At 40.0% G+C, this 26,572-nt stretch overlaps 1 protein-coding gene across 3 annotated transcripts in view; it reads right to left on the reverse strand.

Annotated features, from left to right (window-relative positions):
* SNX27 (sorting nexin 27) overlaps positions 1–26,572 on the reverse strand; it is an 88,478-nt gene that overhangs the window by 5,459 nt on the left and 56,447 nt on the right. For all 3 annotated transcript variants that reach the window (XM_055359078.2, XM_055359067.2, XM_055359096.2), the window contains exons 8-11: positions 10,142–10,231; positions 1,006–1,155; positions 551–679; positions 109–168 (exon numbers count right to left, since the gene is read on the reverse strand). In XM_055359078.2, coding sequence (XP_055215053.1) covers positions 109–168; positions 551–679; positions 1,006–1,155; positions 10,142–10,231 — 429 coding nt within the window. The remainder of the gene's footprint in view (positions 1–108; positions 169–550; positions 680–1,005; positions 1,156–10,141; positions 10,232–26,572) is intronic.

The raw sequence follows: 26,572 nt of genomic DNA on the forward strand, positions 1-26,572 counted from the left end.
TAGAAAGACAGAGATGGAGGTGAGGGTCCCAGGTATTTGGCCACAGGCCTATAAATTTTAAAGAAACAAAAAGATGAAAAGGTCAATTCAAGGACTGTTCAGAATTACCTCTTTTCTCCACTTGAGCTCGCAGAACACCCTCTCGAAGCACTCATGCATGTAATTGAACTGAAAAAAAAGGTGATAACACTCACTAACTTCTCAAGAGCAGGCATCTCAGGACTGTGCCTTTGAACTCCTGTCCCCAGTCATCCCATCTTCCAAACTCAGTCTAGAGAAAAACCCTGACAAGTACCATAAAACCCAGGCCTGGTTCATCCACTATTCTCTAGCTCCTTCTAGTGGTAACTACGAGACAAGTGGCATAGGAAATTGCCAATTCCAGTCAGGCCTAAAGCAAAAACAGGATGAATCTGGGGGCTCCAGGATTCAAACAGGTTCAGATCTCAAGACAACTACTAGCTCTATCTCTCTCTCCATTTATGCATTTAGCTGGAAAAAAACAAAAAAACAAACTAAGTCCCAGTTACTTTCCCCAAATTGCACTCACATATGGCGTGAAGATTTTAACCCATCGGGGCTTCTTCTCTCCTCGTGCATATTCGAAACAGAAGGCCATCCCTTCTTCATCTGTGTCCCATCGCTGCATCTCATCCCATTCAAATGCAATTACCTGGTTCTGGACAACCAAGACAAGGGAGTAAGGTACAGTCTGTGTTTCAGAGTGCTGGGGAACTGAGGTAGGGGGTTCTGAACCAGGAGACAGAAGAGAAATGAACGGATGTCTGCATCGCTTCAGAGAAAGGACTGTGATAGAAGAATACAAATCAGTGGAAGCAGCCAATGAAGTTGAGGATCAGTGTGGATTCCATGCCTGTTTATTTGCCCCAGTCAAAATACAGTTTTGATTTCATTTCCCCCTAAAATGGAATTAAAACGTCACAAGCAAGTGAGCATCAAAGTATCTCCAATCCTCGTAGCCAGAGCCCTATGCTGAAAACTCACCTCCAGCTGTCCTTCTTCAGTGCAGGCATGCAGTTTAAAGTGCGTAATGCTGATGGCTGTGATAACGTGCCCCTTCCTCCTGGAGTCACAGGCACAGTGGGGAAAGATGATTTCATTGTAGCCCTCACAAGTCCTTAGCATGTTGAGGTACTAAAAAAAAAAAAAAAAAAAAAAAAAAAGGAAGGAGAAACAGGAAACAGGATTACTATGGTATTAAACACAATAAAGAGCTATTGAGATGTGGTGCAAGAAAAAGAACAAAGAGTATTCTCACCCAACAACCTGAAGACCTGGCCTCTGGTCTCACACCCATCTCTAAGTTGGGAAAGGACTCTGAGACAATTCTTTTCTTTTTCTTTTTTGAGACCAGGTCTTGCTCTGTCACTTAGGCTGGAATGCAGTAGCATGACCTTGGCTCACTGAAACCTCAACCTCCAGGGCTCAAGCAATCCTCCCACCTTAGCCTCCAGTGATCCTCCTGCCTCAGCCTTCCAAGTAGCTGGGACCACAGGCACACACCACCATACCCAGCTAATTTTCTGATTTTCTATAGAGACAGGGTCTCCCTATGTTACCCATGCTGGTCTTGAACTCCTGGGCTCAACTAATCCTCCCACCTCAGCCACTGAAAGTGCAAGGGTTACAGGCATGAGCCACCGTGCCTGGCTAGCAATTCTTTATCCCACTTTCAACTTCTACTTTTTTTTTTTTTTTTTGCCATAAGTAAGGAAACAACACCTTCATACTTCTAACCCTCCTTTCTCTACTTCAAAAAGATACAGGCCAGGCGCGGTGGCTCACGCCAGTAATCCCAACACTTTGAGAGGCCGAGGCGGGTGGATCACGAGGTCAGGAAATCAAGACCATCCTGGCTAACACAGTGAAACCCCATCTCGATGGAGTGCAGTGGCATGACCATGTCTCACTGCAGCCTCAAATACCTAAAAATACAAAAAATTAGCCAAGCGTGGTGGCACATGCCTGTAATTCCAGCTACTCGGAAGGCTGAGGCAGGAGAATCGCTTGAACCCAGGAGGCAGAGGTTGCAGTGAGCTGAGATTGCACCACTGCACTCCAGCCTGGGAGACAGAGCAAGACTCTGTCTCAAGGAAAAAAAAAAAAAACCAGAAAAACAAAAAGATACACAGATGAAAACCAGAAGATATACTATAACCAGGACTCACAGGGCTAGAAGGGGTCTCACAATTCTGTTTAGTCTGATCCTCTATTTTCATTGTAATCAAGGGATGGGCATCTAATCTATCCTTACAATTAAGAAAGAGAGTAAATATTTCTCTTTTTTTTTTTTTTGAGACAGAGTCTGGCTCTGTCACCCAGGCTGGAGTGCAGTGGCACATCTCGGCTCACTGCAAGCTCCACCTCCTGGGTTCACGCTATTCTCCTACCTCAGCCTCCTGAGTAGCTGGGACTATAGGCACATACCACCTTCTATTTCACTTTCTCTTTTTTATTGTCCTTCCTAGATCAGTGATAAACATGGATACTGCTTAATCCTGCCATTGGCACTATAAACAAAATAAATCTCTGACTCCTATACTTTGGTAAATATGACAGGGGTGGGTGGTATAGAACAGAACTCTTCTGGGGTTATAATAAACAGCAATGCCTGAAACACAGAGGAGTGAGGAAGAGGCCCAGACTACCCTGGGCTTGAATCCTGGCCCCATTAGTTCCATTACTTCCTAACTGTGCAACCTTGCGCAAGTTACTTTAAGGCAGGCAAATTACTTAATCCCAGGTGCCTCAGTTTCCTCTTCCATAAATGGGAAATAATAATAGCATCTAAACCACAGTGTGATTTGTGAGCATTAAATACAGAGTATTTGGCTGGGCATGGTGGCTCACACTTGTAATCCCAACACTTTGGGAGGCTGAGGTGGGAGGATCACTTGAACCCAGGAGTTAGAGACCAGCCTAGGCAATATAGTGAAACCCCATCTCTACAAAAAAAAACAAACAAAAAAAATTTGCCGGGCACCTGTAGTCCTAGCTACTTGGGAGGGTGAGGTGGGAGGATTGCTTGAGCCCAGGAGGTCAAGGCTATGATGGAACCACTGTACTCCAGCCTGGCTGAGACTGCACCACTGCAATCTCAAAATAAGTGACCTGTCTCAAAACAAGAAATAAAAACAAAAAAGATATTTAACATAGTACTCAGCCATAATTAGGCATTTAATAAATGACAGCTAAAAAAAAAATTTTAAAGTATCTGGAAATTACTTTTAAAAATTCCTGGGGTGAGCTTCAAGTCAGTGACAGTAAAACAAACAAACAAATCTCCTGAGGGGAAAAAAGCATGTGAGTGAGATAGAGGCAACATGAATGGCAGAAAGTCGAAGGCTATCGAAGCTGGGTAATGGATACATGGGGATTAATTGTATTTTTCTTCCAACTTCTTTATGTATTTAAAAATTTATACAGCTGGGTGTGGTGGCTCATGCCTGTAATCCCAGCACTTTGGGAGGCCAAGGCAGGCAGATCACCTGAGGTCAGGAGTTCGAGACCAGCCTGGCCAACATGGTGAAATCCCATTTTTACTAAAAATACAAAAATTAGCCATGCATAGTGGCATGCATCTGTAATCCCAGCTACATGAGAGGCTGAGGCAGAAGAATTGCTTGAACCTGGAAGGTGGAGGCTGCAGTGAGCCGGGATTGTGCCACTGCACTCCAGCCTGCCTGGGCAACAGACTGAGACTCCATCTCAAAAAAAAAAAGTATATATAGATACAATAAAATGTTAAAAGAAAAAGAACAGCCTAGCAACCAGGCCTCTGGCACTCAATCCAAGCCATCTTCCTAACATAGTCATCAGAAACTTTACATGCTCGATAAGCAGCAATTCTGCTCCAGGACACTTAACACCTCTGTAAATGCCAGTGGGTGTTGTTGACCCTTGAAACTAGTACTACTCATGTCCTTTAACAAAATAGGATTACATACAGCATATCTGTTGAGAGTTCTCTTCGTTGAGAGGTACCACTACTGTTTTGACAAATATTTCTGCCACAATCTCTAATTGGGACTTTTACTATAATAGATCTTTTAAAAAGAGAGAAGCATGCCGACAAAGGCAGGGATTTGGGAAAAGAGATCAGAAGAAGCATGGAGCTCTGAGTATCTTAAACTCTCTCTTTGTGACCTTGAGTAAGTTACTCTACCTGGGGTCTTCTCTTCCGCCATCTGGAAATAAAAGACATTGCTGCTATCCTGTCTTCCCTGATGCAGGGAAAAATATATGCACTGGAGCCTGACAAAAATGGGTTCAAATCACATTTTCAAATTCTAGTTCCACTTCTGAGAAACTACGTCATCTTAGGTAAGAATCTTAATCTCTCAGACTTCACTTCTCTGTAAAGTAGGAATAATACCTGCAGGGTTGTTATAAGGAGATAATGAGACTTCATATAAAGTGCCTAGACCAGTCAGGCACATAATACGTGCCCTCTCCATCCCCTCTGAATCAAAAGACTAATTTATCCCTCCGTATTCAAGAATGTAGTCCTTGAAAGCAAAAGACCTTCAGGGGACTTCTTAATGGCATAAGCTCTAAAAATAACCCAAGTGAAAACTAAGGGCACCTGTGCCCTTGGTGAGCCGATAAAGGTAAAGTCTCATTGGAAGACAAGGTTTTCAGAGAGCTCAGATTGGGCAGTATTTATCAGCATTAAGTGGGCAGTCTCTACATTCTTGGGCTTGCACAAAGCCTCAAAGAAGAAACATTTAAAATTTTACAGGAGAGGATCAGAAAAAACACCCAGGTAGTATCATGCTTACTACCTGGGTGACAAAATAATCTGTACACCAAACTCCCATGACATGCAGTTTATCTATGTAACAAACCTGCACGTGTCCCTGAACCTAAAATAAGTTACAAAAATTTTTTTATATAAATCAAAAATTCGTAAAAACAGGTGAATTTTTTTTTTTTTCTTTTTGAGACGGAGTCTCACTCTGTTGCCCAGGCTGGAGTGCAGTGGCATGATCTCAGCTCACTGCAACCTCCGCCTCCCGGGTTCAAGCAATTCTCCCGCCTCAGCCTCCTGAGTAGCTGGGACTATAGGTGTGCACCCCCACACCCAGCAATTTTTTGTACTTTTAGTAGAGACGGGGTTTCACCATGCTGGCCAGGCTGGTCTCGAACTCCCGACCTCGTGATCTGCCTGCCTTGGCCTCCCAAAGTGCTGGGATTACAGGCGTAAGCCACCGCGCCTCACTGAATTTTTGCTTTTAAGTATGTTTACATAAGGATATTTAAAAGGGTATTTGGTATTTAAAACACCAAATCATCCTGCCCATTCTCCTTTCAGGGACTTCCCACTTCAAGTTGATAAATACTACCCAACCTGAGTCTCTCTGACCACCCTGTCTCCCAGTGAGACTTTACTCTGTTGTCTCACCAAGGACACAGGTTCCCTTAGTTTTCACTTTAAGTTTTGAGTAACTAAATATGTATCCCGAATTATCTGCCTTTATTCATGTATCATGTAGAAAGTGGCCCATTTAAGCCAGAGAATTGGACAGGTATAGTACAGGATATTTTATAAATGTTCAATATTCAGCAAGACAAATAAATACAGACATAGGGCAGTTTGTTTTTTTTGTTTTTTTTTGAGACAGACTCCGCTCCGTCGCCCAGGCTGGAGTGCAGCGGCGCGATCTCGGCTCACTGCAAGCTCCGCCTCCTGGGTTCACGCCATTCTCCTGCCCCAGTCTCCTGAGTAGCTGGGACTACAGGCGCCCGCCACCACGCCCGGCTAATTTTTTGTAGTTTTAGTCGAGACGAGGTTTCACCATGTTAGCCAGGATGGTTTCGATCTCCTGACCTCATGATCTGCCCGCCTCGGCCTCCCAAAGTGCTGGGATTATAGGCGTGAGCCACCGCGCCAGGCCGACAGTTTTTAAAGCAGAGACTCAATGTTTAACAGAGCAGAACACTTTAGGTGAACGGGTCAAGGTCCACTCCAGAGAACTCTCTGTTCTCCCAAACAACCTGCTAAGGGTCAAACCAGGTCCAAAATAGAAGTAAGGGACTGAGAGGAACTTCAAGAGCCAACTCTCCCAAAACCAGAATCAGAGTAGTGATTCTGAAGCACCTAACGTTCCAGAATCACCACTGTGCTTTTTAAAAATAAAGTTCCCTAGGTCCTACCCCCAGAGATTCTGGCTTAGTAAATGTGGGGTGGCGTCTAGAAATCTGCATTTTAAGCAGCTTCAAAAGTGTCTTCCATGTAAGTAGACTGGAGACCACACTTTGAGAAAAACTGACATACATGCTGCCTTGTGTGAAATCAATACAAATTATGTAGAGAAACACAAAAGCTCTTTATTTATCTGTTCAACAAGGGCAAAATCAGGCCACTTCAACATAAGAAAAGCATAATTTACACATGTCTACTGTTTGTGTGAGGAGACAGAAAGGGAGGGAGGGAGGAAGGAAGAGAATAGAAAACATTGTTTCTTGTATATTATATTCTCATCCATCCAAATTTGAGATTCAGTCTAACTTTGTAAGTAAGTAAAAAACAAAAATGTTTTTGATCACACTGGGTATTATAAACTATGCACAGACGTGAGCTCCCTTCTGTATTTGAAGATTTGGAGGACAGGGGAACTTACACAAAGCTTATTTATCTTCCAAGAATCTTGGTGTATTTTGTCAAGATTCTACTTCATAGCTGATAATCGGAATATCCCCATTTTACAGAAAAGAAACTAAAACTGAGAAGTTCATTGTGTTGCTGCAGTTCTCACAGTGATGTGACAACTACTAATTGTAGTGACCTGGCCTAATCGTAGGCCTGTTCACCACACTTAGTTGCTATGGTTAATGGCATCAGGACCTATGGGCTCAGAAGGCCCATGTGAGAAGTTTCAATGTATTGACCATGACCTAATATTGGCTAGGCTAATGCCTTTGAACACTGATACTTGAATACATATTATACTTATAAAATTCAAACTTTGATGAGCCTTTCTTCAAAATCTGACTATCATTATCATGTGGCTAGTACACAGAAATATGTTGGCACTAGGTTTTCAAGACAATCTAATTCCACAAATGTTTAAGCATATTTTATACACAATGGCAAAAGACCATGGGGAAACATATCTGTCTATCGACTATACTTGAGTTTTTACCTGGGTGATTACAAAATATAAACAAGTCTAAAAATGACTTCATAATAGATTACTGTGTTTATTAAATTCAGATTGTCTATATTTTGCCAGAGCACAATGCAAACCTATGTATTTCTCTCACACCTTGCACTGTGCCTGGCATGTACTTGGTACTCAACAAATATGTTCTGTTGAATATATAGATGGAAAGATAATGTGTTTGGAGTACTATAAATGCAAAGAAACAGATGTATTCCACACTGGTATTATCAGAAGACCTTATGAAATTATTTTGATTCTATTAACTTTACAGAAACAAGAAAACTCTGTTGGCTTTAGCAAAGGCAAAGGATTACTGCAGAAGTTGATGGCCTGTTAGTATTTGGCCCTTTTCACCAAAAAGATGCAAATGTATTGGTCAGAATCATGCATTAATATATAGAAGACAATGCCATTATCTTAAAGAACAGGTGGAAGTCATGTTTTAAAATTCTGTCTCACACATAGCAAAATTCTCCTAACCAAAATTCTGCCAAGATTTAATTACATTTAAAAGATTTTGCATTTTCTATGTCAGCCTGCTGATAGGTAGAACATTGGTAAGATGGCTCCCTGATCTTCGGCAATTTTCTAAGGTATAGAGATTTATTACTTTTCATCACGTAAATGATTAAAATAACTAACTTAGCTAGATATAAGATTACAGGCTAAGTTCAATGGCTGACTGGTTTGCATTTTTTGTTGTTGTTGTTGTTGAGACGGAGTCTTACTGTGTTTTCCAGGCTGAAGTGCAGTGTTGCAATCTTGGCTCACTGCAACCTCCGCCTCCCGGGTTCAAGCGATTCTCTGGCCTCAGCCTCCTGAGTAGCAGGGATTACGGGCACATGCTACCACGCCCAGCTACTTTTTGCATTTTTAGTACAGATGGAGTTTCACCATGTTGGCCAGGCTGGTCTCGAACTCCTGACCTCAGGTGATCCACCCGCCTCAGCCTCCCAAAGTGCTGTGATTACAGGTGTGAGCCACCGTGCCCCGCAGCTGTTTGCATTCTTATTCCAACCCAATTAATGTACATGAATCAATATTCTCTCCTGAAAAGTACACAGAAGGTACAAAAGAATTCAAATGACCTATCAGAATCACTACTAAAGAATGAAAATGATACAGACGGTCACTAACTTACAATGGTTAACTTAATGCTTTTTTGACTTTATGATGGTGTGAAAGCAATGTGTGTGCAGTAGACATTGTACTTCAATTTTTTTTTTTAACTTTTCTGCTGTCTTTACAAGTATCTCAAATTTTTGTTCAAAACTTTAAATAACTTTAGGCCTGGCACGGTAGCTTACGCCTGTAATTCCAGCACTTTGGGAGGCTGAGGCAAGCGGTTCACTCAAGGTCTGGAGTTCGAGACCAGCCTGGCCAACACGGTGAAACCCCATCTCTACTAAAAATACAAAACTTAGCCAAGCGTGGTGTTGGATGCCTATAGTCCCAGCTACTCGAGAGGCTGAGGCAGGAGAATCGCTTGAGCCCGGGAGGCGGAGGTTGCAGTGAGCTGAGATCACACCGCTGCACTCCAGCTGGGGTGACACAGCAAGACTCAGTCTCAAAAAAAAAAAAACAGTTTAAATAACTTTATTCTAAAATGGGCTTTGTGTTAGATGATGTTGCCTGACTGTAGGGTAATATGTGTTCTGATCACATTTAAGATAGGCTAGGCTAAGCTATAACGTTTGGTAGGTTAGGTGTATTAAATGCATTTTTGATTTAATATTTTCAACTTAAGATATGTTTATTGGGATGTAACCCCATCGTAAGTTGAGAAGCATGTATAATTGAAAAAACTTCGACTGCATGTGAATCTGCCAAGAGAGAAATTTTAAAATGTTATAATGAGTAGAAATTTTTATGTGTTCTTTACTAATTTTATTTTTGACAATTTCCATCCCTGTATCTATGGCAGATACAAATTGAAAATGAATTTAAAGCCATTTAAGGAATACTCTAGGCAGCCCTGTTCGGCAAAACTTTCAGTGATGATGAAAATGTTCTATACCTGCACAGTCCAATATGCTAGCTATTCACTGTGCACATATGGCTGCTTAGCATTGAAATGTGGCTAGAGCAGCTAGAGAACTGAATTTTAAATTGCATTTAATTTAAATGAATTTAAATTTATATTTAAATACCTACATGAGTCTAGTAGCTATTGAATCAAATAGCACAATTCTAGGATGATATACTAACCAAGAGCACTACGGAGCATAAATGTTTAAGCGACTGCAGAAATGGAAGCTGTAAAAACAAATGATTTTGCTATTGCTAAATCATGACTAAAATAATTCCTAATGTTAAAAAGCTAAATATCAGGTCTTATACAATCTTATCTATATCCTATTGTAATGTTTTACACAACTTTTGTTTTAGCATTTTTTAACCAAAAAATAGTTATTATTAATAATAAAATTATGGGCCAGGCTCAGTGGCTCAGTCCTGTAATCCCAGCACTTTGGGAGGTCGAGGCAGGTGGATCACCTGAGGTCAAGAGTTCGAGACCAGCCTGGCCAACATGGCAAAACCCTGTCTCTACTACAAATACAAAAATGAGCTGGGTGTGGTGGCACATGCCTGTAGTCCCAGCTACTCGGGAAGCTGAGGCAGGAGAATCACTTGAACCCAGGAGGCAAAGGTTGCAGTGAGCCTAGATCGTGACACTGCACTTCAGCCTGGGCAACAGAGCAAGACTCTGTCCCTCCCCCACCCCACCCCCCAAAATAATAATAAAATTACGTACCAATATACAGTAATTCAAGATCTTTGTGTGTTAAATGGAGAAACACAATGGACTTTGCATCAAGGTCCCTACTCCCCTCCTTTTTTAAAATTAGTTAAGCCACTAACCAGGTTGTAATCCTTTCAAAAATGACTAGGACTATACGTTTTAAAGGTAGGAAGGGACATTTTATAAAGGGATTATGGGGACATAAACTTACCATGACCATTTTTCTTTGTTCGTATAGCTTCTGTAATTGATAGGACTTTTCTTCTGCTTTGATGTAACCTTTCTTCACATCATCGACTGCCTATCACCAAAACAGAAGTAGAGAAGAAAGGAGTGTAAAAATCATTATTATGTACATTCTCGATGAAAACAGACACAGACGCATTTTCAGAAAATCTCTTATCCACTTGGACCACCATCATTACCAGTGAACTCTGCCACATGTCCAGGGATATGGTCTGGCTCTGTGCCCCCACTCAAATCTCATCTCAAATTGTAGTCCCCACATGTCGAGGGAGGGACCCAGTGGGAGGTGACTGGATCATGGTCTGGTTTCCCCATGCTGGTCTCGTGATAGTGAGGGAGTTCTCACAAGATCTGATGGGGTTTTTTTGTTTTGAGACGGAGTCTGGCTCTGTCACCCAGGCTGGAGTGCAGTGGCACAATCTCGACTCACTGAAACCTCCGCCTCCCAGGTTCTAGCGATTCTCTTGCCTCAGCCTCCAGAGTAGCTGGGACTACAGGCATGAGCCATCACGCCCAGCTAATTTTTGTATTTTTAATAGAGATGGGGCTTCACCACGTTGGCCAGCCTCGTCTCCAATTCTTGACCTCAAGTGATCTGCCCGCCTCGACCTCCCAAAGTGCTGGGATTACAGGCATGAGACACCGCACGTGGCCTAGATCTGATAGTTTTAAAAACAGCAGTTCCCCCTGCATGTGCTCTCTCTCTCGTCACCTTGTGAAGAAGGTGCTTGCTTCCCCTTCACCTTATGCCATGACTGTAAGTTTCCTGAGGCTTTCCCAAGCCATGCCAAACTGTGAGTCAATTAAACTTCCTTTCTTGCACTTTGGGAGGCTGAGGTGGGTGAATCACAAGGTCAGGAGTTCGAGACCAGCCTGGCCAACATGATGAAACCCCGTCTCTACTAAAATTACAAAAAATTAGCTGGGCATGGTGGCAGGCACCTGTAATCCCAGCTACTCGGGAGGCTGAGGCAGGAGAATCGCTTGAACCCAGGAGGCAGAGGTTGCAGTGAGCTGAGATCATGCCACTGCACTCCAGCCCAGGTGACAGTGCGAGACTCCATCTCAAAAAAGCACAAACAAACAAAAAAAAACCTTCCTTTCTTTATAAATTACCTAATCTCAGGTAGTGTCTTTATAGCAGTGTGAAAATGGACTAATACATCCAGTAACAGGTATACTTATTGGAATAACTAGCATTTAAAGAATATCTGGCACACGCTCAAGCATTGTTTTAGGTATATGTGAGAGATCTGGTTTCTCGTGTCAGAGGACTTAAATTCCAGTTATTTTATACATGTGTAAACAATTAGAGAGCACTGAAAGACAGTATATAATGCTGCATTACAATGAAATAGCAAACATGTATGGTACAGACAGTGATATAGGCAGTCAGAATGGAAGCACTTATTGATAATTACAGTTATCAGGGAAGCCTTAGGTGGATCCCCAAAGAACAGAATGAAGAAGAGAAACTATAAGCTAAAGATAGGAAACAGGAATGAGTCTGTGCTTAAATACTTTGAGAAAACAGATTTGCCTGATTTAAATTAGGGAACAGGAGACAATTAAAGATAATGCTGGATAGGCAGACTAACACCAGATTATGAAAAATCCTAAAAAGTAGGCACAGGAATTTAGACTTAAGGAAATAAACAACAGGGAGCTAAAATAAGCAATAAAAAATGGCTCCTTCTTTATTAAAGAAAGTTTGATTTGTGTTTGAAAGCCACATGAATTAACCTGAAGAGAGAATGAAATAAGGAAGATCAATGATGTTTGGTACTCAAGGTAGAAATCACTTCCCAGAGTATTTTAAGGAAAGATAGTTGGATAGGCAAATGAGTTCAAGATTAAGTCAAGAGGGCCAGGCGCGGTGGCTCATCCCTGTAATCCCAGCACTTTGGGAGGCCGAGGCGGGCGGATCACGAGGTCAGGAGATCGAGACCATCCTGGCTAACATGGTGAAACCCTGTCTCTACTAAAAATACAAAAAATTAGCCAGGGAGAGGTGGCAGGCACCTGTAGTCCCAGCTTCTCAGGAGGCTGAGGCAGGAGAATGGCGTGAACCCAGGAGGCGGAGCTTGCAGTGAGCCGAGATAGCACCACTGCACTCCACCCTGGGTGGCAGAGCAAGACTCCATCGCAAAAAAAAAAAAGATTAAGTCAAGAGACTAATTCAACTTCTAGTTCTGTCACCTACCAATGTGCACTTGCATAAGTCATGTAAACCCTTTCACTGTGTAAAACTGGAATATCTCATAGATGTACAAGAAAAAGATGACAGATGTTAAGAGTTTTGTAAAGTATATATCAGTAGCTATTATTAGTACCATTTAGCTATTAAGTTCTTCTAAGAACCGTACAAGGATATGAATGTCCTGCCAGGAAGTGACTAATAGAAAGATTATGCCGGTCTCTCCCCAACCTGGCCATACAAGTGAGGGCTCACTTAGGCACCGAGGATTATAGCCACAGAGGGGATGTTCAAGAAGAATCACGATGCAATGTCAGTGTCCTGAAGATCCTGAACACTTTCCTCTTCATCACCAAAACACTGTACTGCTCCAGCCAAATTTAAACCAATTATTGAAAAGCCAGCAGAGAAGTAGAGGGGGGAAATAAATAAACAATACTGGTCTATCCAGTTTCCAAAGAAACTTACAGTGTTATTTAGCTCAGGGAAAAGGCTTTACAACTATTTTTCTTTATTTCTGTATTGTTTCGATGAGAATAAAAATATAAGAATACTGTCTTTCTGTTTTGTTTTTACCCCTAATGCCTAGAACTATGTCTGACTCACAACAGTACTAATATTTGATGAACACCTTCCCAAGGCAGAGGTGGGTCACAGTGATTATCTACTCCAGCAATTCCAAGTGAGCTCTTTTACACATGGGGCAGTAAAAATGGTCTTCTTTCATTTCTAATCAAGAAATTGCTTACCCAGGTGTGGTAGCTCATGCCTGCAATACCATCATTTCGGGAGGTGGAGGCGGGAGGATCACTTGAGGTCAGGAGTTCAAGACCAGCCTGGCCAACATGTTGAAACCCCATTTCTACTAAAATACAAAAATTAGCCGGATGTGGAGGAGGGAGCAGGTAATCCCAGCAACTCGGGAGTCTGAGGTAAGAGAATCACTTGAACCCGGAAGACGGAGGTTACATCTCCGTGAGCCGAGATCATGCCACTGCACTCCAGCCTGGGAGACAGAGCAAGACTCTGTCTCAAAAAAAAAAAAAAGATTACACTGCTTGATTAAGTGGAAAACATAAATATCACCACCCTAGTTTCCTTTTCTTCTTAAATTTTTTTAATTAAAGTAAAAGATGTATATAGTTTAAAAAAACAAAACATATAGTACTAAAAGGCTCCTAATAAAAACAGCAGCCTCTGATCCCAGAGCGTCATTCCACAAAAGCAACTACCTTTAGGCACTTTAAGCAATTTCTTGTGATAATCCCTCCATAATTCTAAATGGCATGCTTACATTGACAATTCCTGACTTACCAATTTTAGACACTGTTGACTTACTGTGTTGAAAATATTTGGTTTTAACTCTCTTGTAGCACCCAAACACTCCCACTTCCTCTTCCCCCAACTTCTCAATAAAATATTAAATACTCAATAACTGCATTATTATAAATATGTAAACACTATTCACAACTAAGCTATATACTATGCTATGACTTCCTTTCTTGCAAAATTTTTTATTTCCTCTGAGGTTAAATGCCTCGTGTTTTTGTTTGTAACCTCCCATGTACCTACCACCAATTTTTCCTCCACAATAACCAAATATCAAAACTCTTTTACTTAGACATTCATTTTCTAAAAACTGTCAACAGTTGTCATTTGTTGTGGTATCCTCCCTTGTTCTCTTTGTCCTTGCAAGTTTACGCTTTTTAAAATTCCAATACTGCTACTTTTGTGAGCTTTCAGGAAACAGCAGCTTAAATGTGTGTACACTTTGCCAGGTTTAGCCAGAATTTAAATATAAATGATTAATTTCTACCTTATTAATTTTTAAGGAAAAGGCTCATTATTACCATTAGCAACTAACATATAATATCTCACCAATTTAAATGAATACATTATTTCATATTTTAACATTTCTGAAACTGGGATGTATCTTACAATCAATGATGTATCAGTTTAACTGACAGCTTTTTTCTCTTATCAATACATAAAATAATGGTGCATCTTATAATTGATAACATTTTAGAACTGTGAAATTCATTAAATATTCCTACCATCAAAATATGATACAAAAATAATTGAAATTAAGTAAGAGAAATTTAATATACTTTTCAAAAGATACAGTTGTTTACTTAGTCCATCAAAAAACAGCTGCCAGGCACGGTGTTTGTGGCCAGGTGTGGTGGCTCATGCCTGTAATCCCAGCACTTTGGGAGGCCAAGCTGGGTGGATCATTTGAGGCCAGGAGTTTGAGACCAGCCAGGGCAACATGGTAAAACCCCATCTCTACTAAAAATACAAAAATTAGCTGGGCTTGGTGTTACGCAACTGTAGTCCCAGCTAGTTTTATACTTCAAAAAGGCTGAGGCATAAGAGTCATTGGAACCCAGGAGGCACAGGTTGGAGTGAGCCGAGATCATCCCACTGCACTCCAGCCTGGAGACACAGCAAGACTCTGTCTCCAAAAAATAAAAAACAAAACAAAAAAATAAGTCATTTGAGATGGTGCAGTCACTATGGAAAACAGTATAGCAGTTCCTCAAGAAGTTGAAAATAGAACTGCCATATGATTCAGTAATCCCACTTCTGGGTATATTGAAAAAAGGATCTCAACAAGATATCTGCACACCCATGTTCACAGCAGCATTACTCACAATAACCAAGAAATGAAAGAAACCCAACTGTCCATGGATCAATGGATAAATTAAATGCGGGATATACATACAACATATTATTATTCAGCCTTAAAAAGGAAGGAAACCCTGTCGTATACTACCACAATATGTATGAAACTTGAGGCCATTATGTTAAGTGAAACAAGCCAGTTATTACAAAGGCAAATAGTGTATAATTACACTTACATTAAATATCTAAAGTAGTCAAATTCATAGAAACAAAAAGTAGAATGGTAGTTGCCAAGGGGGAGAGGAAAACGGGGAGTTGTTTGATGGGTACAGAGTTTCAGTTTTAATCTTTTGCAAGATTAAAAGAGTTCTGGGCCAGGAGCAATGGCTCACGCCTGGTAATCCCAACACTTTGGGAGGCTGAGGTAGGAGGATCGTTTGAGGTCAGATGTTCAAGATTATGGTGAGCTATGATCGCAGCACTGCACTCCAGCCTGGGTGGCAGACTGAGATGCTGTCCCCTCCTTTAAAAAAAAGAATTCTGGAGATCTGTTATACAACATTGTGAATATACTTAACACTATTGAACTATACACTAAAAATGGCTTAGAAATTTAAAAAATTATCAAATTGTATACTTTAAATATGTACAGTTTATTGTATGTAAACTATACCTCAATAAAGCTGTTTAGAAATCATTTGAGGCAATACGAAAGTTCAGAAAAGTTGCTGGATATAAGATACTGCTCCAAAAACATTAACTTTTCTAAATACTTAAATACTTTTGTCTTCTAGTTTTATACTTCAAAAAGCAATTTCACATGCTCTGCCCTCACTTAAATTTTGATAAGCATTAAAAAAAAAACAGCCAGGTGTGGTGGTTCATGCCTGTAATCTCAGTGCTTTGGGAGGTCAAGGTGGGGGGACTGCTTGAAGCCAGGAATTCAAGGCCAGCCTGGGCAACATAGCGAGACACCTTCTCAATTTTTTAAATAAAAAATACATTTAAAATAAAATAAACAAACCCACCTATGAGACACACCACTGTTCCCCTTTAACAGATGAGGAAACAGATCTCAGCAATGTTATGCAAAGGATTTGCCCAATGTAGAGCTTATACTTGAATCAGATATTCTGACTCCTAGCTAATGATTTTTCTACTCCAAAAATACAAAGATAAAATATTCCATTCATAATAGCAATAAAAATATAAAATCCTTGGTGATTAATTTAAGGCGGCATTGATAAAACATAAAACCATGTAACTTTTTTTGAGGAAACAAAAGTCAACTTGAATAAAATAGATACTTTATGCATCTATTATTATAATACAACATTTAATTAAAATGGTGATTCTTCTTCAGTAAACTATAAATTTAACAAAATTCCAGTTGGAATAGTAATAGGATAGATACTTTATAAAGTGTTATGAAATGAGTTAAAAATTATTAGAAAACATAAAATGGGAAAGAATATCAAGACTTTTAAAAAAGGAAGGCTTAGCCTTACCAGATATTAAAATATATTATATAGAAACAATAATCAAAAGGGAATACTGAGTCAAAAATAGAAATACAGATTAAGAGCAGAGAGATGCTAAACACAGGCCATATACACACACACACACACACACACACACACACACACACACACACCAGACAGATATAAATTTAATGAAAGACAAGTTAAGCATAATGTATTAGAAATGAATCATTTAATGTATCCTGATGTGCTATGTGGATAGCAATACCAAGAAAATTTAACTTAGACCAACCATTCATACTACACACCACAATAAACCTTGGGTAAATTAAAGCATTAAATATTAAGAATAAAATATTGTGATAAAAGCACACTAAATATAAGTGTGCTATTGTCCTCTTATATTGAGGAAAGAAAATGTTAGTAGAAATCACAATGGAAAAGATAGATAAACATTGTTATACTAAATGTTAAAACTTCTCTAAAACAAAATTTCTGGCCGGGCGTGGTGGCTCACACCTGTAATCTCAGCACTTTAGGAGGCAGACGCAGGCAGATCGCTTGAGCCCAGGAGTTTCAGAAGAGCCTGGCCGATATGGCAAAACCCTGTCTGTACAAAAAATACAAAAATTAGCTGGGTGTGGTAGTGCATGCCTGTAGTCCCAGCTACGCAGGAGGCTGAGGTGGGAGGATCACTTGAGCCCAGGAGGCAGAGGTTGCAGTGAGCCGAGATTGTGCCACTGCACTCCAGTCTTGGCAACAGAGCCAGACTCTGTCTCAAAAAAAAAAAAAAAAAAAAAAAATTAATAGCACTAAGATAAAAAGAAAAACAATGGAACAGAGTAAATATCTATTAAAATGGCAAAGACATAAAAGTTTAACAAAATACAGCAATTTTTGTACAGCAAGGTACAAAAACACAATCAATAAACAGCTGTATTCAAAAGAAAAATTATCTCGGCACAGTGGCTCACACCTGTAATCCTAACACTTTGGGAGGATTGCCTGAGCTCAGGAGTTCAAGACCAGCCTGGGCAACACTGCAAGATCCTGTCTCTATTTTTTTTTTAAAGTAAAAATTAGCTGGACATGGTGGTGAGCACCTGTAGTTCTAGCTACTTGGGAGGCTAAGGTGGCAGGATCACCTGAGCCCAAGAGGTAGAGGATGCAGTGAATTATGATCACACCATTGCACTCCAGCCTGGGTGACAGAATGAGAGCCTATTAAAAAAAGAAAAAAAAAAAGAAAAAGAAAGAAAGAAAGAAAGAAGGAAGGGAGGGAGGGAGGGAGGGAAAGAAAGAAAGAAAGACAGACACCAAAAAGTGATATTACAAGAGTTAATCACAGCATCATTTATAATCACATACTCAAAAAACACCCTGGCTCTAGCCAGGCACACATGTAGTCCCAGGCACTCTACTTGAGAAGCAGAGGTGGGAGGATTGCTGGAGCTCAGGAGTCCCAGGCCAGCCCCAGCAACATAGGGAGAGCCCATCTCAAAACAAAACAAAACAAAAAAACTCTGGAACAAATAACAGGGAATGACTAAACAACATATACTACATTAACTCAGTCATAAATGACATATAAAAAACTGTATGAAAAAGGAAAAAAGAAAAGAAAAAGGTTGTATCTGTATTAGAATTATAACTATGTAAAAATTATACATCCATATAAAGACCCAAAGCCAAATATACATGTAAATACTTGTAGGAAAAGTTCCTAAAAGAGGGCTTCCAATTAGGGATGGCAAATTAAAAACAAGTATCAACTCTTACTTCCTCCTAAAACCCCATTAAAATTTCAGTAAAGGAATAAACCCATGAGATCAAAGAGAAACAATCAGAACCAAATTTTGTAATCTGGAACACGGATATATAAGTAGTAACTTACAAAACCTGAAAAAAAAAAAATGGATTCCCTACCCAGTAGTAGGAAAAGTAGAGAACCACTCAAATTTATATCACGAAATTCCCAAAAGACCGAAGAATTTGTAGCACCAGGTGGCCATCTAGGAGAGGTGGTAGATGTGGGTGGCTAAAATAAGGAGGACTGACCGAAAGCATATTTAAGAAACAATCAGTGCCGGGCGCGGTGGCTCACGCCTGTAATCCCAGCACTTTGGGAGGCCGAGGCGGGCAGATCACAAGGTCAAGAGATCAAGACCATCCTGGCCAATATGGTGAAACCCCGTCTCTACTAAAAAATACAAAAATTAGCTGGGTGTGTTGGTGGGTGCCTGTAATCCCAGCTACTCAGGAGGCTGAGGCAGGAGAATTGCTTGAACCCGGGAGGCAGAGGTTGCAGTGAGCCAAGATCGCGCCATTGCCCTCTAGCCTGGTGACAAAGCGAGACTTTGTCTCAAAAAAAAAAAAAAAAAAGAAACAATCAAATTCTGAGATCCTTTCCTTTATTCCCTGGAACCAGATGACTGCCCTCTTCAATGCCAGTAGAAGACTAGTGATTTGGCTAGGCAAGATGGCTCATGCCTGTAATCCCAGCACTTTGTGAGGCTGAGGAGAGAGGGCTGCTTGAGCTCAGGAGTTCAAGACCAACCTGGGAAACATGGAAAATTCCCATCTCTACAAAAAGCACAAAAATTAGCTGGGCATGGTGTGCACACCTGTAGTCCCAAGTACTCAGGAGGCTGAGGTGGGAGGATCACCTGAGCCCAGGAGGTCGAGGCTGTGGTGAGCCATGGTTGTGCCACAGTCAATAAGATGTACTCACATGCTGAGCTCCCAATCAGCTGTGCAGTGTCTCAGTCTTAAATTTGAGCAGATATCTGTGTTAGAGGAACACTTCTAACATGTACAACAGAGACCAAAACAAACAAGCAAACAATAGCAGGAGGAAAAAGATAACTTCAAAATAAAAAAGTATATCAATTTTTTTTTTTTTTTGAGACAGAGTCTCACTCTGTCACCCAGGCTGGAGTACAGTGGCATGATCTTCACTCACTGCAGCCTCGGCCTCCCGGGTTCAAGCAATTCCCCTGCCTCAGCCTCCTGAGTAGCTGGGATTACAGGTGCCCATCACCACACCCGACTAATTTTTATATTTTTAGTAGAGACGGGGTTTCACCATGTTGGCCAGGCTGGTCTCGAACTCTTAACCTCAGGTGATCTGCCTCAGTCTCCCAAAGTGCTGGGATTACAGGTGTGAGCCACCACACCCAGCCTAAAAAAGTATATTCTTTTTAATATCTTCAGAAAGCCAAGAAAAAAATACCATACAAAAGAACAGAATACTATATATAAAAAAGGATATTCAGAGAACAAAAGAAAACCTTTAGAAATTAAAAATATAGGCCAGGCATGGTGGCTGACACCTGTAATCCTAGCACTTTGGGAGGCTGAGGCAGGTGGATTGCCTGAGCTCAGGAGTTCAAGTACAGCCTAGGCAACATGGTGAAACCCCGTCTCTACTAAAATACAAAAAAAGTTAGCTGGGTGTGGCAGCATGCGCCTGTAATCCTAGATACTTGGGAGGCTGAGGCACAAGAATTGCTTGAACCCGGAGGCAGAGGTTGCAGTGAACCAAGATCGCACCACTGCACTCCAGCCTGGGTGACAGAGAGAGACTTCGTCTCAAAAAAAAAAAAAAACCACACACTCACACACAAAAACTGGCATATGTAAAAAAAAAAAAAAAAAAACTTAAGAGGGCTAGAAGAGAAACCTGAGTAAGTTTTTTAGGAAGTACAGCAAGAAGACAAAAAAATTAAAAATATTAGAGAAGATAAGATGATGACGGGGCAGACCAAAAAACTGCACATCAGAATAATAGGAATGCCAAAAAGAGAGAACAGAAAATGAGAGAACAAATTGTCAATTTAACAATTCAAGAAAATTTGCCAGATCAGAAGTACAAATTTCCCACAGAAAGCCCAACATAATAAATGAAAATAGATCCACAGCAAGGCACACGATTGTGAAATCTGAGACCCATGGAGACAAAAAGACCTCAGTTTCTGGAAAGAAAAAGAGGGTCACATAAAATGGTACAGATATAAGATGGCTTTTTTTTTTCTTAAGGTCTCATTCTGTCTTCCTGGCTAGAGTGCAATGGTGTTATCATGGCTCAATGCAGCCTCAAACTCCTAAGCTCAGGTGATCCTCCCACCTCAGCCTCCTGAGCAGTTAGGACTGCAGGTGCACACTACCATGCCTTGGTAAATTTTAAAGTTTTTGTAGAGACAAGGCCTCGCCATGTTGCTCAGGCTGGTCTCAAATTCCTGGGCTCAAGTGATCCTCCCACCATGGCCTCCCAAAGTGCTGGGACTACAGGCATGAACCATCACACCTGTTGGTGGAACATAATTCTTTAAAATTCCTGAAGTTAAATCATTTTCAACCTAGTGTTCTATACAGAAATGTGACATTTACCAAGTGTGAGGGTAGAATAATGGCATTTCCAGGCATTCAAGATTTTTAAATGTTGTCTTCCCATGTACCCTCTTCTCACGAAGCTCTGAGAGGACTTGGTTCTTAGATGGCATTTCTGGACTTGCCCTGGGCCAAAGGGGAGCCCACTACCCTGAAGGGAGAGTTCCAGGCCAGGCAGCATTCACCACAAGCTGACTGAAGAGCCCTTGGGTCTTAAGGGAACACTGTCAGGAGTCTGGCAGTACTCCCCATGGGCCTGAGGTGGCAGTGTCCATGGGGTGAGGCTTCTCTGCCTTTGAAAAGAAGAGAGAAGAGTGGGAAGGACTGTCTTGTAGTGTGAATGCCCGCTCAGCTGTAGAACAGTAGAACACCATGTAGACTTCTAAGGTTTTTGACTGTAGTCCCTGGCTCCCAGATGGCACTCTGGAACCTCCCAGGGTTTGGGGGAACTCACCACCTTGAAGTTTAGGACACAGGACTGGCTGGTTTTGCCACCTGCTGACTGACTGTAGAAGCCCAGAACCTTCAGCAAACATAGGCAGTAGCCAGGGAGTAGCTACAGGCCTTAGGCAAGACTTGGTGCTGTGCTGGCTTCAGGTCTGACCCAGCAAAGTCCCAGTGGTAGTGGTTATGGGGGTGCTTGCGTACCCTCACCCCCAGCTCCAGACAGCTCAGCACAGAAAAGACAACATTTGTTTGGGAAAAAGTAAGAGAAGAGAATACGAGTCTCTGCCTGGTAATCCAGAGAATTCTGGATCTTGTCCAAGACAACAAGGCAGTACCTCTAAAAGTCTGCAAGAACCACAGCATTATTGGGCTTGGGGTCCTTCCTAAAGCAGATATAGCTTAGATCACAAGACCCAAGTCCCTTCAAATATCTGGAAAGCCTTCCCAAGAAGGACAGGTATGAACAAGGCCAGACTGCAAAGACTACAATAAATACCTAACTCTTCAATGCCCAGAGACAGACAAACATCTGCAAGTATCAAGACAATCCGGGAAAACATGTCCTCACCAAAAGAACTAAATAAGGCACCAGGGACCAATCCTGTTGAAAAAGAGCTATGTGACCTTTCAAACAGAATTCAAAATAGCTGTTTTGAGGAAACTCAAAGAAAATCTAGGTAACACAGAGAAGGAATTCAGAATTCTGTCAGATAAATTCAACAAGGATGCAGTAAGCCAAGATTGCGTGACTGCACTCCAGCCTGCGTGACAGAGCCAGACTCTGTCTCAAAAAAAAAAAAAAAAGAGAGAGAGAGAGAGATTGAAATAATTAAAAAGAATCAAGCAGAAATTCTAGAGCTGAAAAATGCAATTGGCATACTGAAGAATGCATGCATCATCAGAATCTTTTAACAGCAGAATTGATCAAGCAGGAGAAAGAATTAGCGAGCTTAAAGACTGGCTATTTGAAAATACATGGAGGAGGCTGGGCGTGGTAGCTCACGCCTATAATCCTAGCACTTTGGGAGGCCAAGGCGGGTGGATCACCTGAGGTCAGGAGTTCGAGACCAGCCTGATGAACATAGCAAAACCCCATCTCTACTAAAAATACAAAATGAGCTGGGTGTGGTGGCGTGCACCTGTAATCCCAGCTACTCAGGAGGCTGAGGCAGGAGAATCGCCTGAACCTGGAAGGCAGAGGTTGCAGTAAGCTGAGATCGCACCATTGCATCAGCCTGGGCAACAAGAGTGAAACTCTCTCTCAAAAATAATAATAATAATAATAATAATAATAATAATAATACATGAAGGAGATAAAAGAAAAAATAATAAAAGAAAACAATGAAGGAGGCCTACAGGATCTAGAAAATAGCCTCAAAAGGGCAAATCTAAGAGTTATTGGCCTTAAAGAGGAGGCAGAGAAAGAGATAGGGGTAGAAAGTTTATTCAAAGAGGTAATAACAGAGAACTTCCCAAATCTAGAGAAAGAAATCAATATCCAAGCACAAAAATGTTATAGAACACCAAGCAGATTTAACCCAAAGAAGACTACCTCAAGGCATTTAATCATCAAACTCCCAAAGGTCAAGGATAAAGAAAAGATTGTAAAAGCAGCAAGAGAACAGAAACAATATACAATGGAGCTCCAATACATCTGGCAGCAGACTTTTCAGTGGAAACCTTACAGGCCAGAAGAGAGTGGCATAACATATTTAAAGTGATGAAGGAAAAAAAATTTTTACTCTACAACAGTATATCCAGCTAAATTATCCTTCAAACATGAAAGAGAAATAAACTTTCCAAGATAAACAGTAACTGAGGGATTTCATCAACACCAGACCTGTCCTACAAGAAATGCTAAAAGGAGTACTTCAATCAGAAAGAAAATGATGTTAATGAGCAATAAGAAATCATCTGAAGGTATAAAACTCATTGGTAATATTAAATACACACAAAAACACAAAATATAACACTGTAACTATGGTATGTAAACCACTCATCTTCAGTAGAAAGACTAAATGATGAACCAATCAAAAGTAATAACTACAACAACTTTTCAAGACATAGTACAATAAGGTATATATAAATAGTAACAACAAAAAGTTAAAAAGTGTGGGGATATATTTAAGGCATGGAGCCTTTATTCGTTTTCTTTTTGCTTGCTTGTTTGTTTATGCAAACAGTGCTGTTATCAGGTTAAAATAACAGATTACAAGAGAGTATTTGCAAGCCTTGTGGTAACCGCAAACCTACAAACATACAACAAATACACAAAAAATAAAAAGTAAGAAACTAAATCATATCACCACAGAAAATCACCTTCACTAAAAGGAAGACAGGAAGGAAGGAAAGAAGGAAAAGATGATCACAAAACGACCATAAAACAAGTAACAAAATGGCAAGAGTAAGGCCTTACTTATCAATAGGAACACTGAATGCAAATGGACTAAACTCTTCAATCAACAGACATACAGTGGCTGAATAAATAAAAAAAAACAAGAACCACTGATCTGTTGTCTACAAGAAACATACTTCACCTACAAAGACACACACAGATGGAAAATAAATGGATGGAAAAAGATACTCCATGACAATGGAAACCAAAACAGAGCAGAAGTAGCTATACTTATATCAGACAAAATAGATTGTAAGACAAAAATATAGGACAAGACAAAGAAGGTCACTATATAATGATAAAGGGGTCAGTTCAGCAAGAGGATGTAACAATTTTAAATATATGTGCACCCAAAACTGGAGCACCCTGATATATATTTAATATCTAAAGCAAATATTATTACAGCTAAAGAGAGAGACAGACTCTAATACAGTAATAGCTGGAGACCTCAACACCCAACTTTCAGTACTGGACAGATCTTCCAGACAGAAAATAAACAAAGATACAATGGACTTAATCTGCATTAAGAATTAATGCAGAATTAGATTCATCTGCAAATGAATCTAATAGACATTTACAGAACACTTCATCCAATGACTGCAGAACACTCATTCTTTTCCTCAGCACACAGATCATTCTCAAGAGCAGACCATATGTTAGGTCACAAAACAAGTCTTAAAACATTTTTTAAAAATGGAGTATCAAGTATTATTAATATCAAATAATATCAATATGATCAAGTATCTGACCATAGCGATATTACAATAATATCAAGTATCTGACTATAATGGAATAAAACCAAAAATCAAAAATGAGGAATTTTGGAAACTATTCAAGTACATGGAAATTAAACAATATACTCCTGAATGACCAGTGGGTCAATGGAGAAATTGAGAAGGAAATTTAAAAATTTATTGAAATAAATGATCATGAAAACATAACATGCCAAAACCTATGGGATACAGCAAAAGCAGTAGTAAGAAGGAATTTTATAGTTATAAATGCCTACATCAAAAAAAAGACAAAAAATTTCAAACAATGATGCATCTTAATGAAATAGAAAAGCAAGAGCAAACCAAACCCAATTAGTAGAAGAAAAGAAATAATAAAGATTAGAGCAGAAATAAATTAAATTGAAATGAAAAAAATACAAAAAAAGAGCAATGAAACAAAAAGTTGGTTTTTTTGAAAAGTTAAACAGACAAACCTTTAGCCAGATTAAGAAAAAAAAAAGAAGATCCAAATAAAATCAGAGATGAAAAAGGAGATATTACAACACTGAAGAAATTCAAAGAATCATTTGTGGCTACTATGATTAACTATATGCCAATAAATTATAAAATCTAAAAGAAATGGATAAATTCCTAGACATATACAACCTACAAAGATTGAACCATGAAGAAATCCAAAACCTGAACATACTAATAACAAGCCACAAGATCGAAGCCATAATAAAGTCTCCAGTAAAGGAAAGCCCAGAACCCAGTGGTTTCACTGCTAAATTCTATCAGACATTTAAAGAAGAATTAATACCAATTCTAGGCAAACTATTTCAAAAAAAGAGAGGAGGAAGGAATACTTCTAAACTCATTCAATGAGGCCAGTATCACCTTGATACCAAAACCAGACAAAGACATATCAAAAAAGGAAACTACAGACCAATATCCCTGATGAATATTAATACAAAAATCCTCAACAAGATATTAGCAAAATGAATTCAACAATACATTTAAAAAATCATCATGAGCAAGTAGGATATATCCTTGGGAATGTAAGGATGGTTCACAAACACAAATCAATCAATGTGACACAGCATATCAACAGAGTAAAGGACAAAAACCATATGATCATTTCAACTGATGCTGAAAAAGCATTTGATAAAACTCAACATCCTTTCATAATAAAAACCCCTCAAAAAACTGGGTATAGAAGGAACCTCAACATAATAAAAGCTATATATGACAGATCCACAGCTACTACCATCCTGAATGGGGAGAAACTGAAAGTCTTTCCTCTAAGATCTGGAACACAAGGATGCCCACTTTCACCACTGTTATTCAACATAGTACTAGAAGTCCCAGCTAGAGCAATCAGACAAGACAAAGTTATAAAGGGCATCCAAATTGGAAAGGAAGAAGTCAAATTATCCTTGTTTGCAGATGATATGATCTTATACTTGGAAAAACCTAAAGACTCCACCGAAAAACTATTAGAACTGATAAATAAATTCAGTAAAGTTGCAGGATACAAAATCAACAACAAAAATCAGCAGCATTTCTATATGCCAACAGTGAACAATCTGAAAAAGAAATTAAAACACTATGAAAGAAAGGTGAAGAGAGGACACCAACAAATGGAAAAAGTATTCCATGTTCATGGATTGGAAGAATAAATATTGTTAAAATGTCCACACTACCCAAAGCAATCCACACATTCAATGCAATCCCTATCAAAATACCAATGACATCTTCACAAAAATAGAAAAAAAAAAAACTATCCTAAAATTTATATGGAACCACCAAAGACCCAGAATAGCCAAAGATATCCTAAGAAAAAGAAGAAAACTGGGTGGGGTGTGGTGGCACACATCTGTAACCCAGCAATTTAGGAGGCTAAGGCAGGAGGATCTTGAGCCTAGGAGTTCAAGCCAGCCTGGGCAACACAGCAAGACCCCCACCTCTACAAAAACTTAAAAAATCAGTCGGGAATGGTGGCATGGGCCTATAGCCCCAGCTAGTGGGGAGGCTGAGGCAGGAGGATAGCCTGTGCCCAGGAAGTCAAGGCTGCAGTGAGTTGTGATCACGCCACTGCACTCTGGTCTGGGTGACAAAGCGAGACCCAGTCTCTGAAAAAAAAAAAAAA

The sequence above is a fragment of the Gorilla gorilla genome, chromosome 1 (assembly GCF_029281585.2).
Source record: "Gorilla gorilla gorilla isolate KB3781 chromosome 1, NHGRI_mGorGor1-v2.1_pri, whole genome shotgun sequence".
In the NCBI taxonomy this organism is placed as follows: Eukaryota; Metazoa; Chordata; class Mammalia; order Primates; family Hominidae; genus Gorilla; species Gorilla gorilla.